A 26041-nucleotide genomic window follows, 5' to 3' on the forward strand; every position below is an offset into this window, starting at 1 on the left:
AAAATGGAAAAATATAAATTTCCCGAAATAGGTATTTAATAATATTACAAAGTAATTTAATCAAATCACTTAGGAAATTGATTTATTTAGGTATATAATATTTTAATATAAAATGAATAAAAATATTATTATATGCCCGTCACTTCAGTCGCATAGAGAATCTTTCAAATAACGTCTTGCATATAGCAAAGTCATTATTATGGATGATGAAAGAGCTATTCAAACGAGTCATACTAACATATCCGTACATTAAAATTTGTCTAATTCCTTTATCACAGTCTCCTATAACATTTCAACACTACTAAGATTTATGCCTTCCTTGATTTTCTTGTTTTGCATAATCAGATTTGAGTTTTTTTATTGCTTCTATAGTTTATATTTTTTATAAATGTATAGGTACAATGACGAACATATACAATCATTTTATCAACTTTGTAAACTGTCGTACAATCATCTTTTTATTTTCTATATTGGTACCTAGTTGTGTTGAAATTCGGTCCGAGGCCAAATTTTTTTCGATTTGGTCGAAAGTGATTTTTTCTGTCAGGTTTCGACCAAAAAAAATAGTCCAGACTGTAGCCCAAAATTGAATCGTTTTCAAAACATGGACCGACTTTTTGGTCTAAATCTATGGACAATTTTTTTACCTTATCCAGTTTTATTATTTTTATCTGAGATAAATAAATTTATAGATATGATAAGTTGAGATATATCGTGTTCCATATTCAAGCTGTTCTTCCAAGTCCTCCAGATATCAAGTTTAGAAATTGTATGAGCTTGGAAATGGTACCATGCGATTTTCCATCTTGAATTAACAAAACAATTACTTTCTCCTGTTTCTCAGTGAGGGTCATATTAGTGAAATAACTTTTTTATGATTTCCAGAAATCAACCAGTTTAGAGAGAATAAATATACAGAAGATGAGCCTGATATCGTAAAATCTAGAGACAGATATATTTGCGATTATCCTAATTTCCGTACACCCTTATATAAATAAATTTTGCTCAAATTATATAAATTTCTTCATTTTTTATTAGAAGAAAATTTCTTGATTCATACCTTCAAACATTTTTATAGCAAAAAACCAAATTTAAGAGCCACTTTAACGTACATAGGTACATTTTACACCTATATACAAAATATCATTTGTATTGTGTTAGTTTGCCATTGATTTTTATCAATAAAGAGTTTGTTCATAATATTCCCCTATATATATTGTACATAAAATGTAAATTAAAAATTGAATTGTGTAAGAACATGTTTTTGGAGGTGAATTTTCTGAAACAACAAATGAGTATTAAGTCTCTAAATAACATGAGATATGTACATTTCATATAGTATGAGAAGAACGTGGGAGCGAACCTAAAATGTACTCCTGAATTAAGACCCTTGTTAACATAAACTGCATTTTCAATAATTTTATGTCTATGCGAATCGCGAATTGAAATTTGGAAAGGTTTCAATGACAAACTGAATAATTTTCTGTACTTTTTTTACAGTAATAAACAAACAATATTTTTTAATCAAATTTCTTCATCAGACCAAGAATAACTGAAATGAAAATTACAAAAATCTTTTGTCAGCTTTTCTTAACGCATGAATGAGTTATGACGAGATCTTTTGTTTTGTTTCCGCTCTAAAGGTCACATTCCCAAAATTAAAAAGCTAATGGAAACCTTGAAGCTAAAAGGCCAATTACACTCAAAAGTGGTTTAAAGACAACTTGGCAAATTTGACCTGACCAATGTAGCCTGTGTTGTTACCAGAATGCAACCCTCTTGACCTTGGAATCTTGGACATTATCGAGAAAAAGGCTGTTACCACCTCCTAAGCCAATGCAGATGTTCTAAAGGCTGCCGTGGAGAAGGAGTGGTAATCATGTCGTAGAATTACGATAATAAGACCTGCAAGGCCTAGGATCGAGGTCATGGCGAAGGTCAAGGGTGGCATCTTTGAAATTTTATTGTTTTTTATATAGTATCATGAATATATAAAGTCTCATTGACTTACTAATTGTACTTTTTGAGAGTCTTGATATAGTTGAGCTTGGGAAAATTTGATCACGATTCTCAGAGAAACAATGTAGAGAGGAGAACCTTCAAGATTTAAAATAGCAATAATGCTAAGAAAATATTGTAAAATTATGTTTGAACGTTTATATCATTATTTTATCATGCATTAAAAAAAAAACACCAAAATAGGTCTTAAATTCATCATTTTGTGCAAGATCTTATCACCACGACGATTTATTGAAGAATGAACAAAAAGGAAAGAGAATCAAATTTAGAGCTTTGATTTATTTCTACGTTTTGCCCATTATTGTACATAATTTATATATACAACCACGGATAATAATAGGTAATGAATAGACGACTCATGTCTACTAAATTTGTATAAAGAACAAGCTGTACTGAGCACTTATATAGAAAATAAATATTCATGGGAAGACGATGCTTATATAAAATATAAATTATGTTGTTATATACTTTTTATTATTATTTATTTTTTTGAATTAAAAAATAGATGAAAACGGGTTTTATTATTTTACTTTGGACTTCAATAAAGGGGATTTTGAGAGACGTCTAAAACATAGTGCAAAATATATATATAAATATAAATGTACCTATATTTTACACAGTGCGGCTCATAAATTAACAGTATATTGGAATAAAATTTTGACATACTGTAATTAATTAACAAATAATAATTATAGGAAATGTTATAAACATATATTTATTTTAGATATTTACATAAATAATTAATATTTATATTTTGGACATTCGGTTGGTACACATTTCTCCAAACGAGAATGGAAGCTATGCCAGGAATGGATTACTTCTTCCGGATCAATTAAGGCCCATTCCCATCTAATTGAGGCTTTCACGAATTCAACATTTGATTGATGTGGTGCACATGTCTGCGTCTCTACAACACTAAACAATTAATAGTCTAGTGTATTTAATTCTGGTGAAGTGGAGGCCATTATTCCCGAATCTGTTTTTTTTTTTTTTTTTCGAAACCTCCAAACAGTATCCTTTGATGGCTTGGGAGGTGTTACATGGGGTTCCATCTTGTAGTCATAAATAGTTTTTGTCGGGATAGGTCTTCTGACGGTGCATTGTCTTCACATGGACTCCAAGTTCTGGACTCATTACCTATATGGAAACTGTGGGATGAAAATTCACCCATTTGGCAATAAGTTCATACACATAATTCCAGCTATGGGCCCAATTTCCGCCAGGTGCACGTTTAACAATCCCATTCTACTATTTTCAAGCACGTAAATCTGGTTAAGTCACAAAATTGTGCTTTGTGATACGCCAACGACCTCCTTCATGGTCTTAAAATTGTCATTTGTGAGGAGTAAATTAAAAACTGTTTCTCTTTCATCTTTACAGCTACTGTGAAGCATCTCACACCTTTATGGAAAGTTCTAGAAAGTACACTTCGATTCGATCTATTTTTTTTTATAAATATTTGACTAATTTATATATCTGAGACCGTAAATTTACTGATACTTCATTAGCTTCACCTTGTATATAAAAATACATCAAAGGAAACATAATTTTTATGGGTATGTAGCTATAACGATATGTGGCCGTTAACAAAAAACAATCCAACATTTTTATTCCCTAATCCAGGAAATAGCTGAAGGGAATATCACCGCATATAAATTAAATTCTTTTTTTTTTTTGTTTCAATTTTTTTCAACTTATTTCGTAAAGATTATTTAAGAATTTAAATGTTCTAACATTAAACTTAAGTATTAGGCAGATACACACAAATTTACTTAGGAATCAAAATATAAAAACAAGGCAACGAACATTAACTAACGTCGCGTGTTTCATCCTTTTCTGCATTAGAAGGTTTTGTAAGTATTTTGTTTACAAACGTTGAAAAGTTATTTTACTCTTTGAGAATCCGTACAATCACTATATATATTAAATCAGACTATTTAAGTTATCCAGAATAGGTTTGTAATTAATTTCCATAATGTAAATATCTCTTTGGATGCCTATAATAATAGATTCTATTTAAAGGTGTCTTTTAACATAGGCGAAGTTGATACTAATCAACCTGGAGTTCAAAAGTAAACTTGAACCAGAGCCTCCACCATTCTTATCAGTGATATTATCTTAGGAAAAGTATAAAATATATGAAAAGAGGTCTCCAACTAAGTTTTACAGATGTGGCATACTCTATCCTCTGCTTGAATTTGAGACTTGTCTGTTAAAATGGAAAACATTGATAATCTATATCTGAACGATTTTTCTCGGAAATTAGAGAATTGATTCATAAAAATTACGTTTTGATCCATTTTAACTTGGTTTCGAGGTATCTCAGTCTCAATATTCTTCTTTCAATAATGATCAAATGACCTTTGATTATATTGTATAGCTAGTCTGATGTTTTTATTTTCCAGGTTACTTAGGGCAATGGAGAAAGTAGAGTGGGATCAAATGAATTGCAGGTTGCTTCAATATGGCGAATTGACCACTGCATATAAACTATGGGACATAGCCAAATTTAAGGATGCCCTTGGATACCTTTTGGAGGATTGGAGTACATTGGGGGTTAAAAGCCTTAAAAATTTGAACAATAGCCCAAAAGAAAATTTTAGACGAGTAAGCTAAATTTTATTAAAAGTATGTTAAATACAATTTTTGTAAAACTCTATGTTACTTTTATACTCTCAGCGTTTCTTTAAAAATTTGTGTTTAGCCAAAATATTGGTCATGGTACCATAACACTTTATCCTCAACCACAGATATTTGTTGATGGAATCCTCTATTTCCTTCTGATTTTGGAATAAATTGGTACATATTAAACTGGTTTAGTAATCACTCAATAAGATCTATTGACACCATTTTCAAGATAAACTAATCGAAATTTAGGATAGAGTCTATTACTATCTAGCCACTTTTTTATTAATCAGAATTCCAGAGAATACCCAGAATTTTTGAACAAAGGATTGAGAACATCTTAATTTATAAAGGATGTTACAATGAGACAGACGGAAACCAACAAATGTATATATAATACTCTCTGGCACTTCCCTTCAAATCCTAAGACATGTACTTACAATGAGTATTGAGCTACTCAAACATGGATATTTTAACAATGTATAATGTATATCTTTATTTTCTCTCAGTAGTTGTTACATATCATAATATAGTAAGCATCAGTGAACAAATTGAACACTTTTTTGCAATTATTTTTTCAAAATCAAAAATAGTAGTCGAACAAAGAATACTTTGTATTTTGTTGAGATCAAAGATTAGATTATTCATAAATTAATTTCAACCAAATATGCTCAATACATAATGCCCTTCCCTTCGACTTCCCTTTTCCCTATTTATATAATTGGCTCAAATAGGTCTATGAATATTTGTTTATATTATATATGAAGTAAACAAATACATCTGAATTTTTGTACAAAATTGTTTTTACATTGATGCACCACATATATATCTTAAAGGCTCTATGGCTGCAAAAATAATTCTTTTAAGTCTTTCTTATATTAATTTTGCTATCCCTATTAATTATGCAGGGATAGTTTCTAAGGAGTCACGAAGAATAAATAAATCACACTGCAAGCCCCACTTACGCCTATTTTTATAAACATGGTATAATTTTTTGGCAGGTTTCAAAGTATGAGTTAAATAATAGGATTTTGCATATACCTACATAATATGCAGGTACTTAAAGATATGATTGGGAAATCACGTTGAATATCTACATGTACGAGTATGCACGTGTATAACATGCAATATGGTACATATGACTATAGAGCCGTCAATTAGTCAACAGTACATGCTTCAAAATAGCACGGTTGATAATGAGTCTTTATACATATCTTTTACTGTGATAATTTATGCATGGTTTTTAGATTAACATGCTTGTTATAAAGTATAAACACTTAATTAAACTTGTGCATATACATGAATCTTTTACCATTTGGTTAATTTTCGTTGATAAGTCAATTATAATAGACAATTTCATCACATATCTACAGAGTGGTCCTGAATTAGTCTCATTAAAAAACTACATACAGACTTTGGTTTGTATTAGATAATGGTTTCCTCCAATTGACCAATATCTCATATAATCTGTTTGCTCTTGTTGTAAACAACTTAATGGATGCACCAATCTTACTAGAACAACGTGATGCAAAAAGAAAATCGTAGAACAAACACAGAAGATTTATTAAGTCTTACTCTCTCTTTGTCTTTATAGTGACGTCATACAGCGCATTTGTATGGGTAAATGTATGTTTACATAAAATGTAAACGATGTAGTATTACAATTTATTTTTTCCATGGATTCTTTATTTAGGGTTTTCAATTACTCTCTATAGTTATATTTCTATATTTGGGTCCCAATGATGTTATCCGTTATCCTATTAAATTTTTATTGAAAGTTAAAAAAACTGTTACTTTCTCACCTGGTAATTATAACATTGGTATGCCCGAAGTCTATTGATTTATTTTGCCCATGAAGCCATAATGGGGGAGTCCTTGTTAAGCCTGGAAGCTACATTGGCCTCCCCCTTGACCACAACGTACATTGCAAAGTCAAGAGGGTTAATATCGGGAAAAGATGTACATCAAAATGTATTGTTCCAAAACTAATCAAAATTTTATGTATTTGTACCTTTTCTGTACATAATCGAAAGTGTGAGTCCTGTTGTAATATAGACGAAATTTCTATACACAATACCCTTTTTTTTAATAATGTTAATGTTAATGAGTCTCAAATTTTGGACCAATCTGTATGTTCTAGATAAAATGGTAGGTACTAGCTTTAAATGAAAGTTTGTACGTTCGTGGAATGTCATCATAATAATAATCTAGAGCAAAAATCAAGAAAAGGACAAATCCAAATTTATTTTTATACTTTATAGGGTGTGACCTCTATTTATCAACCAACTCAATATCTTAAAAAAAACCAGTGCTAGATGAAAGTTGAATAAATAAAATTATTTTGCATCAATAACGACCTCTACTCAACATCAGAAACGGGAGTAGATCTTGATGATGGTCTCCTATGGCAGATTAGGAAACTCCTCTTGGATCCTGACCATTAGCTCAAATTTTGTCTTGCTGGAGGGTCTATTAACGTGTCGCTCAAGGACACCCTACACACAAAAAAAAAAAAGAATGTGCACCATACAAAGAAGTCCATGGGTTGAGGTCCGGTGAGCTTGGAGGCTAAACACTGTTTCCAACAAAGTAATAAAAAATTCTGACATCCAGGTCACCGTTTTTTTTTGTTTTGTTTTTTGCAGTGTGGCTTTGTTGTTGATTCATAATCACCTTCAGCCTCTTCCAGTTTCCTATTCTTTTATTGTGGAGATCAATTTTGGCTACTTTAAGTAAAATCTGTGATTCATCCAAAGGTTTAATAAGAATAATAAATTTATAAAAATTGAGACTAATTAATCAAAGAATACAAAAGTAATCCACACTCCACCGTGTGAAATATTATTCTAGATTGCCTTTTTGTTGACATACACCTATATTTAAGACCCAGTTTCTTTTTTTCCACGTAGGACATAATCATATAAGGGCAAATATTTTAAAAACCAGTTTTTTCAAGTAATATTTTTCAGATTTGTATAAGACACTTTTTATATTTGTATATATATTTTTTATTATTCTTTCCAAATGTCAATCTAACATCTCCATCATGAACTTTTTTAATTGAGTGTTTGACATCTTGATTTGAATTTCAAGGTAATTTACTCTGGTACGTTTTTAGTAGAATAAATCCGGAATTTATATGTATACATTTTTTTGTTTTTTTCCTATTTGGGTTTTTAGGATCGCTTACGCCGTTGTTTGTTTTTTCTTTAAAAAAGATTCCTGGCTGTGTTTGTATACACCTATGCAGAGGTGGTGTAAGTTAGTACGCTTGTGGTCAACAAGACGTCAAAATCAGACTAAGCATTAGTTTGAATCAAGTCACGGTTCCTATTTGTACATTTACTACTTTTGTGTCGTATTTTTTAAGTGTAACTTAGAAGTGTGAAGTTTTTTTTAAATGGTTGACATTTTATAAATTAACAATGGGATTCAATAAGGTAAGAATTTTAAAAAGATCAACAAATGTTTCCTGTATCATCATAATACTTCAGTATTCTGAATAGGGTGCTGGTGAGCAAAACGCAAGGAGCACATGCAGCAGGCAAATTTTACCAATCAATTAATGTATTCTATTTTTGATTGGTTATTAAAAGATATTATGAATAGATTAATGACAGGTATGAGTTTGGATAGAACAGTTTAAAAATTCATTAAAACAGGAGATATGAAATTTAAAATATGAACAGCGGATTTTAAAATAAATAAGAGAGATTACTGGGTTATAATTATTATTAATTTTTCAATATTAATTATTTATTTTCTCGAAAAAGACTCCATTTTCCGGATAGACAAATAAGTGTCATTAAAATTGAACTACGAAATAAATATTTTTTATAATTGTAAGGAAAATTTCCATTAGTATCTTGTTGAGGTAAATATTTAAGTTAAATAGAAATGAAATTGAGCAAAATGTAGGTATTCAACTTAAAATAATATTTTTATTATACTCTGCATATAATTATGAATACAAATATTTGCAAGGCGTTTGAAAAGTTCAATATTTACACATCCACGTTGCAAATTCAGTAAACAAAATGTATATTTTTAAGTATGAAAAGGAATGCCAAACGTATATAAAACAAATATTGGTTAATTCCATGTCAAGTATACACCCTTTTTGGAAATTTTTGACATGATCATCAGTGATTTTGGTAATGATTGGTGAGGGTGTTTATCCCAGCAAAACAACACTATGTCTGAAATTTTAGACTTATGCGAGCATAAGTGCTCGTTTCAGGGTCTCTTTCAAAGGATAGTCAAACTTCAGTGGAACATAACTACGATCAACTCAAACTTTATAAGTGTTTTCTTTAAAATACTTTTATTATAAATATGCCAAAAATACCATGCAAACATTATTATGAAGGCCCCAGCCATACTTAAAGCTTGTTTTTGCCAATTTTTTGTTAAAAGTTTAACCTACACATACCCTATGAGTTTGCAAAAACTAGACTGGGATCTCAATTGAATCAGTTTTCTTTGGGCCTATAATTGAAAAAGGTCATATTTGCCATAATAATAAATTCCATTTTTGTAAGAAAAATGATTTAATTCCATGTTCTTTTCTTCCTTCTTAACCCTGCCAACTTATAAACATATCTAATCATGTCACATATGTACACCTGACATGGAATACCTCTATTACAACTTATTACTGTAGATCAAAATCAATCCAGGCGTTGTCGAAGGTCTTAATTCTCTTTTAGAACTATACCTATATAAATTCTCTGAATTCCATGTGATCAATATTTTGATATGTTGGGGGGATAAATTTAATTTTGTATTACGTATTACTTCTCTCTCATCGACATATAGTAAATAATTGAATAATTGAAGTACTACCGTCTTGATTGAAATTTGATTAAAATAAAAAAAATTGTTTGTTTGGTTGTTGATGCGTATGTTTTCCATAAAATCATTTTTGAGTGTATTTTAGAACTGTGTAGATACTTTATCTAAGAAATTATAATGTTATTGATTAGATAAATTAACCCTAATAAACTGTTTCAAATCCTTGATCTAAAAAAAAACATTCTTTATGTGAATAGTAAACATAAAATAATTAGGAAGAATAAACGATGGAAAATAAATAGTTGCAAGACTGTTTGGAACTAACTCTTTTATATTGAGTGTTACACTAAATGATTCAAACAAAAAAAAACTCAATAATTCAAAGATATTTTTAGAAATACAATGAAAACCTGACTACATTACCTAAAAGTATTACAATTTCAAAAAATATTTTGTTCACCCAAAATTTTTTACCTAATATTTGGAATAAAAGGTTTTCCGCCATAATGTGCTGTGCATTAAACAATATTAATTTTAATTATACAACTGTAGCTTTTTTATCTTTGATAAATGCTCCCTTGTTGCAATTGTCGCCGCCTTCCCTAATTTTTATATAAAGTTTTCCTTAACTTTTAAATGAATGTCTCCCCTTTACACAAACAAGATTAAAATAAAGATATCACATTATTAAAAGCTATTAAAATGCAAAACATGAGAATACCATAACAAAAATAAAAACAAAACCATAACTCATTGTACCTTTGAGTTGGAAAACAAGTTTTGTTTATGGGTTACTTGTTTAACTTTACGAATAAATAAATTAACTATGAGTTAGATATATTTGGCATGACAAAAAGTAACTTTAAGGGGACCATGTAAATTTTCTGGTTTTGTTTTTTTTTACATTTCGACGGGGCATATATTATGCCTCACTGAATATATCCTATATGGCAAAGTCTAAAGGTTTGCAATTAGGAAAACACAGAGTTAAAAAATTATCAATATCGGACGCACAATATCCTTGACAATTTTTTTGCTGTAAATCTGGAATTAGATTTTAATGTCTGACAAATCCTCCTAGATCTATTTTTTTCTGCTTCATTTTTAACCTTAGGAAGATTCATAAATTGATGTACTAATTTATAAATTACAGTGAGGCCCATTTCATGAGTCGTTTAATACTTTTGATGCTTCTATATAATTTGCATTTGATACTGATAGTTCTGATATACAATTCAAAGGCCGCTTGATTGTCAATTTATCTTGTAAATGTCTCCATCTAGCTTAGGATTTTTTTTTTTTCATCAAATGTTGGTAATAATAATTTTGGCAGCGTTGTGAACTTAATATCTGAGTCTAAATTGGAGTTGTAATTACTGAAATTCATCTCACTCCTCAATATATTAATATTTGCATTTAACTCGACCATTTCTTGTAGCCTTTTCATTTCTACGTTTTGCTCCTCATTGTTTTTTCTCTCTAATAAATGAACGAATCTTTTTCATAATCAATGAATACTCTTTTTCTAATCATTATATTTTTGTAATAGATTTCTTAAGTATGCTTCTTCTATACATGATTCAATTTGATTGAATTAGTCTTGAGCTGTCTTAAATTTAACTATAAGCTTAAATTCCTGAAGATCCAGTCCTCCAGACCCAAGGCCAACATTACTATTTTGATACCCTTTCAACATAACCAAAAGACACTTTTTTTAGAGATGTTTACATAATTGATATTTTTTCTTATCTAATTTCTGAAAACTCCACGGACGAATTCAAATATAAAATGTCACTAAATTGGTTGCTCAGTTTTCTTCTTATAAACCCTCTAGGATGCTACCAATTTCGATGCAACTGGATAAATCGGATCACCTATCCAGCCGAAAGGACCATATGTTAGATCTTTATCTACTTCCTTATAAAATTGGGTTAAATTTATTTAATTGCACTTAATGTTAATTTTATAGGAAGCACTTTACAATACATACCGATAATAATAACAAATAACAACCAGGAAATTAATGGCGTACTGATTTCAACAAATGAGAATGACTGAAGATGTCATTAGAAATATCCATTTTTGTCTGAACAAACGTATATATCATGCTCCAAACTTGTCTCTAAGTTTAAAAATATTTTTTAATTTTAATATAATAAAAATTTAATTTAATGTTGGAAACTATTTTTATATAATTGCATGTTTAGTTGAAAGTCTATAAAAAATATATTTTCACATAAATAAGTTTTGATGATTTAATTTCATGCATAATGTTCAATCTTATTTTTTTCTTTCTATAATTTGCTTTTATAAATTTTATGATAAGTATATTATTATTCAACAATTCTTGCAAAATTTAAAAATAATTATTAAGAAAATATTCGACTCATAATGGAAGATGTACGCTAAGGAACACGAACTTTGTACAAATGAACTGAATTCAATAATGGAATTTATCTTTGAGCGCAGAATCAAAAACTGATCTCATTTTTTTTTCCTCAGTCATCTGAATTCTGAAATATCTGGGATTATTTTAATTTGGGACTACTAGTTATCAGAGTTATTTTACCATTAAAACAGTCACGAAATTAAAAGTACGATAAATAATACTTATGTAAAAATGTTTTATGGATTTTGGATCTTATTCTGAACTTAAAATTTAAAATATTTCCTTTTTTATAGATTTTAACCTGAGATGTTTGAACTTTTTTAAATATTTAAAATTTTCGAATATAGCTTATGTATTCATGTATATTCATATTCTGATACCCCTTAATTTTTACTTAAATATATTTACATATATCACATCCAGTCTATTTTTTTATTCAATTAGAATAATAGGTACTGGAAGAGGGGGTATGATTTGATATTGACAAAAACAGCATGTATATTTTTTCAATAGTTAATAGATGTAACGTTTATCTGTTTATAAATCGTCTTTAGCAACTATATTTTGAGTTAATAGGCAAGAACAATCTTTCATATTTACAAAAATATCTTAAATAAACTAATAGCATCACAAATTATAGTTTTGGACAGACAACAAATATTTATACATTTTCCAAAATTGCAACGTCTGGATCATTTCTATTTTAAACTTAATTTTCTTAAGAAGGGCGTATGTTATTAGCAGAATTTTATCAAAATGAGGAACAGACTCGTTTATAAACCAAAATTTGGATACATCATATAAATTATTTTTACTCCTCTAAAATTTCAAAAAAAGTACCTTTGTTTATGTTGATTTGGTTAATGTCAAGTCATACTTTTTTTGGTCTAAGATAATTATTTAATCATTAAGACCGAAATAAGTGGACTCCAATAGTTAGGACCAAAGTAAGATAGAGGGATCGAAGGCAGATGCTTCCAACATAATCATTTAAAGATATGTTCGAATTCCAAATTCCACGAGAGACAACATGATGAGAATTCATCTGAGGAAAACTACCAGACCTCATAGGGGAGTCGAGGGGACTCCTACCAAGGGAATGAGATACCAGGATCGAAACAGTGAAGAAATCCATTTACGATTCATAGATAATTTTAATATTTCAAATGATTACTTTTTTGACATTTTATTTGAATTTTTGAAATTTAAAATAATCTTATTTATTGCATTGATATTTTAAGGCAATACGTTTTTAGTCTTTTTTTTAATCGGTCCAATCATTCAACGGTCTTAAGGACCTATAAATCGATCTTTCAGTACTACGCTTCCAGCTCGCTTTTTATTTTATTTTCACTCCTAACTAGGATTGAAGAAAAGAAAATAATCATTGATTGCTAGAAGGAAAATTATACCTTCTAATAACAAACTCTTTAGTTTTAATTTAGGGTATCTTGTCTCTTTGAAGGAGTTTATGAATTATGATGAAACTTCGGCGACTCAAATGACGTAGTTAGTTATAAATAAGTAATTTCCGTTGTTGTAGTTTCCATAAAAGACAGATCAGGGATTTTATTAGGACTATGGTCTTTTTATTTTTTTTTAGACGAATCCAACACAACTTATAATTATTTAGAACAATGTATAACGTCATTAATTGCCATTGAAATTGTAAACGATGTAATAATTATTATAAATATAATAATGAATATTTTGATCGCATAAAAATGGGATCACTAAAATTACAAAATCAAGCAAAACCCTGGGAGATGTATGTTTTTTGAATATATCTTCTTTTTGATTAAATATTGTATACTTTTCTATAATATAACCTATGATATTTCTTATTACTATGAATGATAAATAGATCATTAGAAACTAAGGAAGAGTGTCGTTTTTTATCATTTTTCACTACAAAAAAGAAAATATATCAAGTTCAGAAAAAGGTATAGAATCAATAAAAACACTTTTATAATCATAAAAAAGACTTTTACATAAGTTTTATTAATCCTACTTTTAATTTGCCGATTGTTTTAGGGTTAAAATCATTCTAAAATATGATAGTACAGAATTACTATACTCTCAGATACTTCATACCACTGAAAAAAAAACTGAGATCAGTTTTGGATTCTACGCTCAAAGATAAATTCCATTCATTTATATAAAAATTTTCCCTTGTGTTATACATTCAGTTCAGTAATACTAATCCTAGGGATTTTATCAAATCAATTATAACTAAACAAAATACTAATCTAGATATTGACATAAATATTAATCTGATTTTTGTTTTTGTTTTGGTAATTACATTATTTTCGTTTATTGAGAGGAAATATTATATCGAGGGGAAAAATATTTCTTCTTTTTTAAAAAGCACGGATATTTTTTTTATAAAAATAGGCACGAAACCTTTCCTTGAATTTTTCACGTCCTCTATTGTATATACACATGTGGTGCGTCGGCATAAAAACAATCCTGAACAAACAAAAAGAGAAAATTCCTATGTATTTTTTTATTTCATATACACATAGGCCAGTAAAGAAATATTGTAAAAAATTTGTTTTTATTTGTATTCAAATTTGTGGGAGGAGTTAAGATGCCCAAGAGTTTTAGATATAGTTTAGATCTTTTATTTAATATAAGATACATAAATTGTCCCTGATATAGTATTTGAAATAAAATCTATGAATGTTATTATGACGATTAATTTGGCTTCTGCGAGTACAATTTACGGCGTCTCCTTTGGGCTAATATGAATAACTTGTTGAAGTAACTTAAAGGTTCTTGACAGTCTTTGTGGTTTAGCCAAAATGAGATGAAGAAATCATCTTGTGAGCCACAATATTACAAAATAAGCTTTAATTGAAATTGGACAGTAAATAAATGAGCATGATAAAATCAAATAACGTTTGAGTATTTGTTGTTAGACTGGTTTGGTAATCCTCGTTATCTGCTCTTGAGGGAATTTAATATGACAATTATTATTCGTCACATTCATCTTAGAGAAAAAAAATTGACATTGTTAATAAATATAAAATTAGGATCAAACTAGGGAATACTGAAATCGGTAGTTGGATCAATTTTACAAGTGAATAATTTAATGTGTTGATAATGTTGGTTGATTTAAAGGCTTGTGATGAAAAAGAAGGATAATACTTAGGACCGATATAATCATTTGGTAACCATCGATTCACCTTATCCCATCCCGAGATTATTCGTTAGTGCATATCAGTCTTTCCATAAAAACACAATTTAAGTTAATCTTACCATCATCGAATGCATTTTTTTATTGCTGTTCAAACTTTTTTTAAGGGCCGTATGGAATGTACTCGTGGGTTGAGCTTGGCCTGAAGACCACTTGTGGAGAATCCCGGATATAAATCTACGATAACTCGCAGAAGAATAAGAATGTAATCTACAATCAATTTTGAAAAAAAAAAATCGTTATAGCTTGCTTACATGTTGACAGGACACATATATTATGTGTGGACTTGAAAAATGTGGGATGTATGATTATTTATGGGGCTCATAAAATAGCACTTAGAATGTGGGCTGTTTATCTTCTACATAAAATTTTAGTTTTATAACCTTTATGAAGTCGAAATAATCCTTTGGTTTTCAAAATATATGGGGTGATAAAGATAAAAGAGATTTATTTTTTTACTGACAGGTAAACAATTGTAGACTATCTATATATTTAAATATCGAGTCAAATGAATGAATAAAATAATAATATATATTAACAAAGTAGATTAATTTAAAAAGATTTTAGAATATTTTTTTATCATATGGATATCCAAAATCTATATAGTACACCTCCATAGCCAATTGGGATTTTTTTTAAACATACCCGTGTACATAATATATAATAATGTTACCATAACCTTGTTCTGAGTAGATGAAAATGTTAATTTTTGAATGCTGTTTTGATAAAAGGGTTCAGTTTCAGTAATTATAGTATATAGGTTAACGTTTTAAAAAATTAAAAATGAATACAAAAGTATTCTAGAAAGAAACCATTCAACAAGATGAATTCCATAGATTTTTATGTTCTATTTTGAAGTTAACTAAAGTAATAATTTGGATACAACCCTTAATTTTATTCGTTCGTTGACTAATACTGATTTACAATACATATAGGCCAAATTTATTATAATTACCTAAAAATAAGTACATTTCTAGTCGCAAAAAGTGTTCTAACACTTTTCACATAAGCGTTCCACGAAGTGAGCATTTTTGGAAAAATAAATAGGGCAAGGAAACTTGCTATTAATCCAAATATAATCCATTCGTTACTCTAATTAACAAATAGTTGGATGCAACCTTTCAATATTTGGAGAATAAATTTGCTATAATCGATTATTATTAGATCTTTAATATTAAAGTGGCCCCTTAAATTTTTTATCTTGTTCGCTTATAAGTATCACAGGATGTAGTGGAATTTATCTTAAGTTATCCCTTTTAGGAGAGACGTTTCTGGAAGAGTCCTTAAGAATAACCCAAGATAGGTAATTAAAAGACGTCTTGGTCTGTTAGGTATAACCCCTGACCACGATATTTTAAATAATGTAGGACGAATTTTACAAAATCTATTTCCAAACTCATAACAAAGTAAATTAGATATATGCTCCTTATTTACAAATAATAAGACATTGAATCGACTGGAGAATTATTGTACCTTTAGTAAAATCGAGGTTGAGTCCTCTCGACATCTATTCTATAGTTGACCTAGGGTAGTCCCAATGCGTAAGGCAAAAGAAAGATTAGTGTTGATCACTTTTGGAGTGATGATCTCGGAGAGTGCCTGGATCATAATGTAGGACCGGGTAGTGGATGAAAATATGAAGATGGATTACGTAATAGTAGATTTTTTTATTATGAATCTATCAACATAAACAGAGCAGTAGTCGTTGTGGGACTTGCATCTTATTTTCATATTAAATAACTTCAAACGTTTCTGTGTCTGATGAGCAAGTTAGAGAATTAGTATATAGTGAATCCGTCGACCATGATGAGGAATCCGACTACAATAATAAGGAATTTATACAGAACGATTCTGAATTTTCATCTAGTTCTTAGGATGACTCTCTCTGTCCTACAAAAACTTCAGTTTCAATTAAGTAGGTGTAATAGTTTATTTGAAACAACATTTTCATTAGTTTATAAATGATCACACCATTTTAGTGGTCTAAATAACCCAGGCTTATAACATAGGAAAAACTTTTTTTCAATTACATTAAGGAAAATAGTGTACTATTTTATATCAAAATAGGATCAACAAATAAAAAGTCTTAAACCTTAATGTCTATCAAAAAGTTATCCCTCAATTACTTAGTTTAATTATATATCTGACCCTAATATCTATTAATAATATGTTATTATGTCGTTATAAAATCTTACTTACGTGTTGCAGATACAAAATGACTATTATAATGGAAAGAATAAGATATTTTTAAATATTATATAATATTAATTATCCCTTTTTTGTTGGTCTATAGTTGATAAAAAAAAAAAAAAAAAAAAAAAGTTCTAATCTTTTTTAGGGATTTTCAGTACAAATTAACTATAACTTAATTCAAATACCAGTGTTTATTATTGTCATGAAGTAGCATTCAATGTAGGTATAAAGTACTTTTAATTCATAAAGACATTTCATAGAATTTTATTAAGGTTTATTAGCAATCCTTAACAAAATTCTTGTGCGGGAGAGCACTCCCCATTTTAGAAGAGCATTTATTTAAATTTCTATTACTTTTTATGTTTCTATCTGTTATGAGATAACATCAAAAATTGAAAGTAAAAAAATAATTTTCAAGATTGCAAGAAAAGACAGTTCAAGTTGAATATTATCTTAATTACATTTTGTTATGTGAATTCTGTCAATTTAGAAATGGATATTAAAAGTAATATAAACATTTGACAGAATTATAGTAAGATCTAATCAAGCACAAATTTTACATTCTAATTTATACATTGCTCTCCGCAGCCACCGTTGAGAGATTATTTTCAGAAGGTGCTCATTTATTTAATGATAGTTGTCAGGGTTTAAAAGATGAACACTTGAGGGAAAAAAAAAACTTTTGTTAATGAATAAAATATTGGATCAATCATATTATTAATCTCGTACCTTATTTCTTTTCATTTTTTGGAATAAATAATATATATAGTTTTCGGGAATTTAATTGCGATCATTAAGAGTTGTCAAATTTTAATATTCCTATACATGTAAAAAATGAGCACCACCCATTTTTAATTGGGCGGAAGCGTGCACATTGCTTTAAAAAGCGAGCAAGTGCGCGCAACCAAAATTTGTAACTGAGCGGGAGTGGACTAATGCTCTGTTTATTGGAAGTTTGTGCATTATATATTGTAAAAATATCAAATTTGAGCACCTAATCAGGTGTTTCCTTCAGTTATTATGCAATTTATGACGTCAGCTTTATTTAAAAATAAGGAAAGAGAGTAGAAAAATAAGGAAACCAGTAGATTCAGAAAGGATCTTAAGCCAGTTCCAAAATAAGTATGCCCTAAATAATATTTTCCCAACATGAAAGAAAAGAATATTGATAATAAAAACACTTCATACATAACCAAGACTAAAACAATATAACACGCCAGTAATTTCTTTACAATGTATCTCTGTACTTAAAAGGAAGATATCAGCCAAGAGATGTTATACATACATATATGAGGTGTTTAACTGGATGGAAACTTGAGATTCACAGCATGGTAAAATACAAAAACCATGCTACGGGATATATATATGTTATTACAAATGTGGAAAAGTGAAGGAATGATCTAAACGCAAGGAAGTTTGAAAGCATAGATAATTGAACAACTTATTTAATTCCAGGGGACTTTGCTTTATGAATATTTCTTTTATTTTATTTATATGCGTATGATATCGAAGTCAAATGATTGAGAAACGAATTATAAAAAAAATCAAATGATTTCGTCATTTGGAGATTATATTAAGTATTCATAAAATTTATTTCTCCAATCATTTTGCCTTTAATCTTCTTATAATTATTGAATACCTGGAGATTGCGAAATCAAATAATAGATTATTTACAAAAGATTTATTTATGTACCTCTAAGTTAATGATAGGTTATCGACTTGGCTTAAAGTATTAGCTTTATTGAGCCATGGAAATACGTTGATTCCTTTATTTCATAAATATACTTTCAAAACTACTAGACATTATTTGACCCTAACTATTTTTTTTTTTCATTTATTAACACATCAATCAGCATTAATGTTTCCATAAAGAAATATGTCTTAGAATTTTTTCGATAACAAGATCTAATTGATACTTTATTTCTTGAGCGTCAATTTACTACTATATTTTATGACATGTGATTTCTGTAACAATTTGAATGTCACTTCAATTCTTTTTAATATGAGAGTGGTTAGCAATTTAGGGGTGAAAAAAGTATGGAACACCGAAGATTTGTCATTAAAATTGAAAAAAAAGTATTTTGCATAATTTAAAAGTATGTTTTTGATTTCAATGTCAAATCTACATAAAAAACAAAAAATATAGTATCAGAGCCTTTACATGCTATGATATAAGCAAGAAATAATGTCTCTAATCAGACATAGACACTTTTAATTCAAAGCAATGGCTGCACCGGATCCGCAAAGGACCCCACTTTTTCAGAATTTTTATAGTTATTACAATAATAAAAAATTCTCTCGTCTTAAATTTTTAATTGCAATAATTTTCAAGAATAAAAATATTATTTCCCCTTCTTTTCTTTTTTTTTAATTTAAAAAATTCAAATATAACAAAATATATATTTTAATTACAATGACAAAGATTAGAGGTAGATGGAGATTGAAGGTATTAAAAATTCCTTATAATTACAGATACACACAAAAAAAAAAATATATATTATTGCCAAATTCGGCTGCTTAGTTATTGCTAAGCTCTCTTCACACCTCTTTCTTCCAAACGTTGTTTAAATTTTCTCAAAGAAAAACCTAGAACACATACACATCCTTTGGTGGAGGGATCAAAAGAGCCACAATGATGTCATGCAGACTGTTCGACATTATTAATTCATCTGTGTTCGTAGGAAGACTTGATAGCAGAAGCGGCTATTTTTTTTAAATTACTATTCTTTTAAATTTAGTCAAAAATTTAAAAAATTAGAACTCAAAAGTGAAAAAAGGTTTTTTGTCTATTTTAAAAAAAATATTTACAAATTTGGTATTTAAAAAAAACTATTTTTTTGTGTCAAAAGTCGCCAATTTCATAGCCCCCTCTCCCCTCTTATGCAGACGCTCCAGATGACATTACCATTATATAATCCCCCATCCCTCACTTGAAAATACATTCGACACTGGTGCTTCAAACCCAATAAATAGAGATTGAAAGTTTTTTTATCAAATATAATTTTTGAACTTAAACAACTTCAGAAGAAAAATTTTGAGGACAAGATTTTCAAAATAATTAAAAATTATGTACTAAATAACCCACCAAATTTAACAAATTGGTAACTTATTTTGGTAACTTTATTTCGGAATGGGAGAGGGGGCCAGAAACATATGCTAAAATGATATGGAAGGACAACTCAAAAAGTTGGAAAACGCACACTACTAGTCTACAAAAGGTGATGGATATTCTGCCTTTGTAACACAAAACAGGGATGTAGTTCTCGAGAAGATTTTTTTCCTCAGGCTTCATTACTCAAACCTTGGTCTTGTGTTCTGGATTTAAAAAAATCATCTACACAAAAAAAAAAAACTTGCTCTGATTTTAACACAAGAACGACGAGGGTATCATTTAAGATACCTTTTTGACATTACAATAAAATACTATCTAATAATTTTAAAAAAATCACATTTTAAACATTTAAACACTACGTCTATAAGACATTTTGGAGTCAAAGGTCTAATTGTAATCACTAAAACAGTTTATACTATCTCAATAGACAATGCAATCATTTTTGTCCCGATTGATTTGTACTTTTTTAATTATGTATTCAGACTAGTGTTGCTAGAACTATTAGGACCCAGGGAGCCCCTACTTTTTGCCTACTATACAGCCGTGGAGCTAGTGTTAGAGTCTAAGGCTTGTCTCAATCTCCATTAAGATTGTCTTTACCACCAAATTCATACAAATACAATACATGGTAGAATAAACACGGCCTCTAACAAATATAAGAGGTATTATATACTATTGTTGAGTCAAACAATCGAGAAGAGACAAATTGTTCAGTCAGACAGGTTAATGAATTGTATAAACTGTCCGAAGGAAGCGATGCTCCTAATTCATAGAAAATAAGTTTGTTTGTTTAAGTGAGACAGTTGCATTGTCGTATAATTAATCATCAGTTTCTTCTTAATTTAACAAATTTACATTGATAGCCATTATTTCCTGCTTATAACTCTCGTGCATGCGTAAGGTATAACATTTCAATCTGTAGGACAGGTGTATTTCTTTGCAGGACAGAAAAAAAAAATCATTGATAAGCCCTAATATGTAATCTTTATTTCCAAGAACTCAAATATATACACAATATATATATATATGTATGTACATTCATAAACGAAGGTAGTACATATTAAAGATGAGATATTCAGATTCATATAACATTATATACACTTTTTTATTGTACAAGACTAACCTCTTACCTTTGTGAAAACACACACACTCGTGCGCACATACCTACAAAAAGTTTAATACTTTAAACCTTTTTCAAAGTTTTTATTTTATTTAAAAGGTATATAAATGCATGCATGTATGTACATATATAGGTAGATCTCTTTCTTGTTCTCTCTTTCTATACAAATAATATAATGGAGTAGTAAAATATTTGTTCAGGGGGGAATGAAAAGTTAATCCCTGGTTAACCAAAATAAATTTTATAGATACTTTTTCTTTGTATCCTTTTAAAAAAAATTATAGAGGGGATATGTATACATACACATGTACTTTTGATTATGACACATATAAAAAAAATATATCATTTAGTTCATTTTTTTTATTTTATTAAACTGAAAATAATTCAAAATGACTCTTAATACAACAAGAAAGTTTCACCCATTTTTATTTTTTGCTGTATTCATCTTTTTCAAAATTAATCACCAATTTGCAAAAAGATTATAAATAGCTATGAAAAATTTCTGTAGAACTTGATCTCCGATTAAAAATAACAGCAAATAATTACGGATATATATTGTATTTTTTTGTGATATACTAGAAGAAACAGGCTTTCTTATAGATAGCCAATGAAAATTTAAAAAGATTTGATTTATATTTAGCTTATTTATGTGCAAAGTCTAAGCTGAAATATTTACTATAAATTATAATTATATAATACGTAAATTTCTGTTTTAAAACCTTTTCTAATACAATTTTTTTTGTAGTATCTGTCCATTTGATGTAAATATAATCAAGCTTGAACCCCCTTTTGACACACTTGAAAATGCAACATAATATTGACCATGTAAATATAAAGCAATTTTTTCAAATATTTGACCCTGTAATTTATGGCCATGTTCCTTCTTCAACCATAATGAAGATTGAAGCTTAACTTCCTCAACTTCCTCCTAATGCCCTTTTTTAATGTGTATTTAATATACGTTCTCCCTGTCTCTGTTAGTACAATAATTTATTTTTGGATTTTTAATTTTTTGGTGCATTTTTGAATTGACAACCCATACCTTCAAAAATCTTTGAGACCTGGGAAATCCATCTTGTTTAATGAAAAAAATCAATTTAGTAGTGAAGCATCAAACTTGCCCTCCAGAGCTCACGAATCTGGTCTGGTCAAAATTAAACGTAGCTGAACGTACGTAACTCAAAGTTCTGAACAAGAGACTTTATGTTGAAAGTCTGTATCTGTCTCCGTTTTTGAAATAAATGCGTTTTTATCATCGTTATTCTAAAGAGGACGTACAGGACACACAAACACACATAAATTATTTTAATACTATGTAGGATATATTATTTGGCAGGATCTGATATATTTGTACATATAATTTAGATATCTATGAATGTGTTCGTCCCAAAATTTTGACTTCTACTTAATCCCGTCCTAAATATTAAAGACGCGTCTGAATTTGGACGCAAAAAGTGTCATCTTAATTTTTTTTTTTGATAAATGACATCATACTAGATATTAGCCGGTGACGGCATCATTAGTCTACTCAGCTATCTTGGAGTTATTAATATCTAAGGATGCATGAAGGATACTCAAATTTTAGTAAATTCAAATTCAGTTGCTTAACTTACTTAATATCTGTAATTATGTTGTCATTTAAGGATGTTTCCAAGTCTGGAACGTTTTTCAAGAACTTATAACAGGGGCATAGCCCTACTATCAACAAAAAGTATTTTAAACTGTTAAAGTAAGGTCAAAGTAAGACAATCAAAACTCTTCTACGTTGATTTGGTTATATCCCCCCTCCGACAATATTAACGCCCTATACCCATAAAGGCCAAATTCCTTCTTATCATTTATTTTCCTTTATAGATAGGGAACAAATGGGTATGCATGTAGCTACAAACATAGTATGTATATTGAACGTTGCCAGTATTAAACAATAGATATAACAATTGTGTAGGGCAAAAAGTCTATCCAAATGAAGTAAGGAAATAATTCTTCATATTATTTTACGTTATTCTACCAGTATTTTTTTATTACGAAGAGAAGACATAGTAATATGTCATTAGAAACAGGATTAAATTTTACTCATTTGATAAATTTCTTATCCTCTAATACTAGAACGACGACGGTATCATTTTTGATAACATCTTTCCTTTGCCGTAAAATGGTATCTAACATGCAAACACAAAGTATATAGAAAGTTTTGGAGTCATTAACTTTATAATTATTCCTAAAACAGTTTATGCTACCCTAGGAGATGGTGGATAATCATTTCCCCCCTCCGACTTTATCTTGCTCAAACATGAACTAAAGCTTATTGGAATTCATCCTTTTGGTAATTTGCGAGAAGTTAATACTTGTATTTAAATACCTATATTCATTAGAATGTACTAAAATATTATTAATCTTTTGTTGGTTAGAATAGCTTTGGAACTTTGGTTGGAACGTTTTTGATACCAGCAGACCGTGAAAAGAAGTGTTATACCACCGTCTTTATGATGCATATTTATATTTCTTTTTTAAAAATAAATTTAGATTGTTCATTAAATCTTTTTTTTTTTTAAATCCAAATAATTTTGTAGACAAATAAAATAATTTGCTTTGCTTAAATTTAGGTGTGTTCATTTAAAAAAAATATATAAAAAACTATAATTCAAATTTTGATTGCTCTGTATACTCTTTACTGTTGTTCATCCTTATTTCGCAAACACTCTTCTAGATCAATAAAACATCGATTCATCTATGAAATTGAAAAAAAAGTATCTGGTTCACTAATATGTCAACAAATATTTGTCAAGAGTGAAATAATCCAGAGTATTACCTATGATAAGTAGATTAACGACTTTTTTGTTTGTTTTTTATTAAGCATTTTCTTATAGAAATAGGGGAGTTATGTAGAGATATCATCAAAATTTCTATTGATCTTTAATGACACTGTCTCCAAAGGCAATTTGAATTTCGTGCAGGGTTTCTTTCCTGCAATAATTGAGCAATTGTAAGCAAATTTTTCCTCCATTGGAAAATCAAGCGGACGCAATATATATGTAGAAAATTATCATAAACATTTTAAACTTGTTTAAAAACTTTTATCTAGCATGCACTCGTCATTTTATGAGCTAAGAAAAGTATAATCCCCAAAATAGTGACATTACCTGTCCATAAATATACATTATAATCGAAAAACTCATGTCTTTGATGGTGGGTTCTGTACCATAGAGTGTCCATTCATGAATTTTTTTATTGCTAAACAGATGCAAGAGGTATCAAAATTTGTATACTTTTACACAAATAGTAAAAAATCTGAAATTTTGTATCAATACCAAATAAACTAAACTTTTTAATATATTACTCTAACCTTCCGTAAATGAACATCCTTTTTTTGACGTCGTTAATTAATTTGGGTTCAGCATTAACCCAAATATTAAGTGAATTTTTTATTAAGTATATTTCTCGATAAACCGTTGACATAGACTCAAAATTACACCAATTTATCATAAAAAAAAATTCATTTGGCATCAACAAGATATAATATCTGATTATTATAGTTAAAAACTGATATCAAATATTAATACATTTGACGAACTTTTGGTATTAAAAATTATTCATCAACTTTGATGAGATTGAGTTTTGTATATGGTATGAAAGCTGATATTATATTTTTAGCAATGACATACCTTAGTTTTGTATATGGGATAAAAGCTGATATTATATTTTTAGCAATGACATACCTTAAATTAAAAAATAAAAAAAAATAGACAAACCAAAAGAATGAATTCAAACGGAAAAATTAATTAAATCTACCAAAACTTAATTCAAAATTTGCTAAACGTGCGAATAATTCAGAGAAAATACATGTTGCGACAACAAAATGTAGCATTTATTCAGAAAGATGTTTAATGAGCATCATAATGTTTTTTCCAACATTGAAATCTATTTTAAACAGATTAAAACAATTTTATCAAAATTTTTGTTCAAAAACTTCCAGTTCACTAACAAAGTGTTAACGATAGGTAATTGAAACTAATTTTTTCATGACATTCTCTATTTGTAAAGGGATTCTTGTTATTTTACTGAATTTACAAAGTTTTATCATAGTTTTTGTTTTTAAGTAATACAAAAGAATATAATCCTGATTTTTCATTTAGAAAAGAAAGAAATTTTAGGCCAACGAACTACTTCAGATACTCAAATGATGTGAAACCCTTTACTTAACTCCGCATTGAATTTGATAACTATCAGAGTACTAAATTTTATTAAAAGTGGCTTTATTATTATAAATTACTTTTATGTAGAGCGCCAAAATCAAATGTATAAATTGATTAACATTGATAGGAGGTCATAAACACGCTTCCATTGTATGATATAATTAATTTTCACTTGTTTGGCATTGACTTTTCTTTTTATTGAAGACGTATTTATGATCATAAGTACATTTCTCAATATTAATAACTTCATTTGAATATAAAACTTTGGGAATAATTCAGAATTATTTATAGGTCCCAGTTTATTTATACTCAAGTTTCAATGTCAAGGATAGAGATAGTATTGAATAAAAGTTTCCATTCATGATAGTTTTAACAACCCCATCAAGAACCTTTTAAA

General features: G+C 28.7%; 1 protein-coding gene across 5 annotated transcripts in view; it reads left to right on the top strand.

Annotated features, from left to right (window-relative positions):
* The first annotated feature begins 7872 nt into the window (after positions 1-7872).
* The window catches only part of para (sodium voltage-gated channel paralytic), a 156926-nt gene continuing 138757 nt past the window's right edge, over positions 7873-26041 (top strand). For 3 of the 5 annotated variants that reach the window (XM_040724503.2, XM_071893599.1, XM_071893602.1), the window contains exon 1: positions 7873-8084. Coding sequence is in view for 2 of the 5 variants with exons in the window: in XM_071893592.1 (XP_071749693.1) it covers positions 8070-8084 (15 nt within the window). In the remaining 3 variants the exon portion in view is untranslated. The remainder of the gene's footprint in view (positions 8085-26041) is intronic. The other 2 variants (XM_071893592.1, XM_071893601.1) reach the window with 1 other exon arrangement.

This window comes from Lepeophtheirus salmonis, chromosome 14 (assembly GCF_016086655.4).
Source record: "Lepeophtheirus salmonis chromosome 14, UVic_Lsal_1.4, whole genome shotgun sequence".
Taxonomy (NCBI): domain Eukaryota; kingdom Metazoa; phylum Arthropoda; class Copepoda; order Siphonostomatoida; family Caligidae; genus Lepeophtheirus; species Lepeophtheirus salmonis.